Raw genomic sequence first — 1,398 nt, forward strand, 5'->3', positions numbered from 1 at the left:
CCCAGCGCGAGTTCCAGTGGGTGGAGGGCGAGTCGCTGCGCCATGTGAGCTGGGCACCCGGGGAGCCCTCGGGGGGCAGCACCCCCAGCCCCCGTGACAAGCCGGTGAGCTGGACCCCCCCAGCATCCCCCCTCTCCAGGGAAGGGCTCAGCCCCCACGTCCCACCACGGGGGTGGAAGGTTTTAGGGTGCTGGGGTGGCTTTTTGAAGGCAGAGCAGCATCTTATCCCTGCAGGGTGGGGGTCCCCTGGAGGGGGGTGTGTCTCTGGGGTGGGGATCCCTGGGGTGCAGGAGTGTCCCTGGGGGTGGGGGGATGATGTGAAGGGCATGGCTGACCTTGTGGCTTGGGTGGGGGGGGGGTGGCTTTTTGAAGGCAGAGCAGCATCTTATCCCTGCAGGGTGGGGGTCCCCTGGAGGGGGGTGTGTCTCTGGGGTGGGGATCCCTGGGGTGCAGGAGTGTCCCTGGGGGTGGGGGGATGATGTGAAGGGCATGGCTGACCTTGTGGCTTGGCTGTGCAGACCAACTGTGTGGTGGTGTGGCACGGATCACCCCCCCACTTCACCGGGCGCTGGGACGACCGGAGCTGCCTGGAGGAGAAGCACGGCTACATCTGCCAGAGGAGCATAGGTATGGGGGGACAGGGGGGACAGCCCCAGCCTCTGTGTGCTGGGGACCTGCCACCACCACCACCCTAGTGTCCCATGCTTTGGTGAGGATGTGAGGGAGCCTGGGGTGATGGGCTCAGCTTGGAGGGAGCTGGAGGAGCTCAAAGTGATGGGCTTGGCTGGGGGTCCCTGGTCTCAGCTATTTGTGGGGCGACCCCAAATCTTGTGCACACCAGCCTGGCTTGGCATGTCCACTAGGGACGTGCATCCTGATGGACACCCTCAGGTGGAGATGGGGCCAGGGTGTCACTGCTGGTCACCTCTGGGGATGGTGGACTCTGCTCTCCCCAGTCACACCAAGATGTCCCCAGATGCACATGCCCCATATACAGTGTTGTCAGGGACACCCTGGCTTGAGAGGGGAGGGATGGATGAAGGGGTGACCCCTCGGGCATTCAGGACTGTCCTCTGTGCCCTCTGACCATGTCTCTTTGCTCCCCCAGACCCGTCCCTGAGCCCCGCGCGGACGCTGTTCCCCCCCTCGCCCACCGGCACCCTCTTTTACCACAACAGCACTTACCGCATCCTGCAGAAGCCCCTCAGGTGGCACGAGGCCCTGCTGCTCTGTGAGACCCTCAACGCCAGCCTGGTCACCATCCTGGACCCCTACAGCCAGGCCTTCCTCACCCAGGCCATCAGCAGCCTGAGGGCTCCGCTCTGGATCGGGTTGGCCAATAACCAGGTGAGGGAAGGGGGCACCTGGGGCAGGGGGGACTTCAGGGGGGATTAGGAA

The 1,398-nt window shown here is 64.7% G+C and overlaps 1 protein-coding gene across 1 annotated transcript in view; it reads left to right on the plus strand.

The window, feature by feature from the left end:
- The window catches only part of MRC2 (mannose receptor, C type 2), a 109,524-nt gene that overhangs the window by 45,629 nt on the left and 62,497 nt on the right, over positions 1-1,398 (plus strand). Inside the window, exons 21-23 of the mRNA XM_009999344.1 lie at positions 6-104; positions 519-627; positions 1,109-1,347. Of these exons, the coding sequence (XP_009997646.1) occupies positions 6-104; positions 519-627; positions 1,109-1,347 (447 nt within the window). The remainder of the gene's footprint in view (positions 1-5; positions 105-518; positions 628-1,108; positions 1,348-1,398) is intronic.

Source organism: Chaetura pelagica, unplaced genomic scaffold, assembly GCF_000747805.2.
Source record: "Chaetura pelagica isolate M959 unplaced genomic scaffold, ChaPel_1.0 scaffold625, whole genome shotgun sequence".
NCBI classification, from domain to species: domain Eukaryota; kingdom Metazoa; phylum Chordata; class Aves; order Apodiformes; family Apodidae; genus Chaetura; species Chaetura pelagica.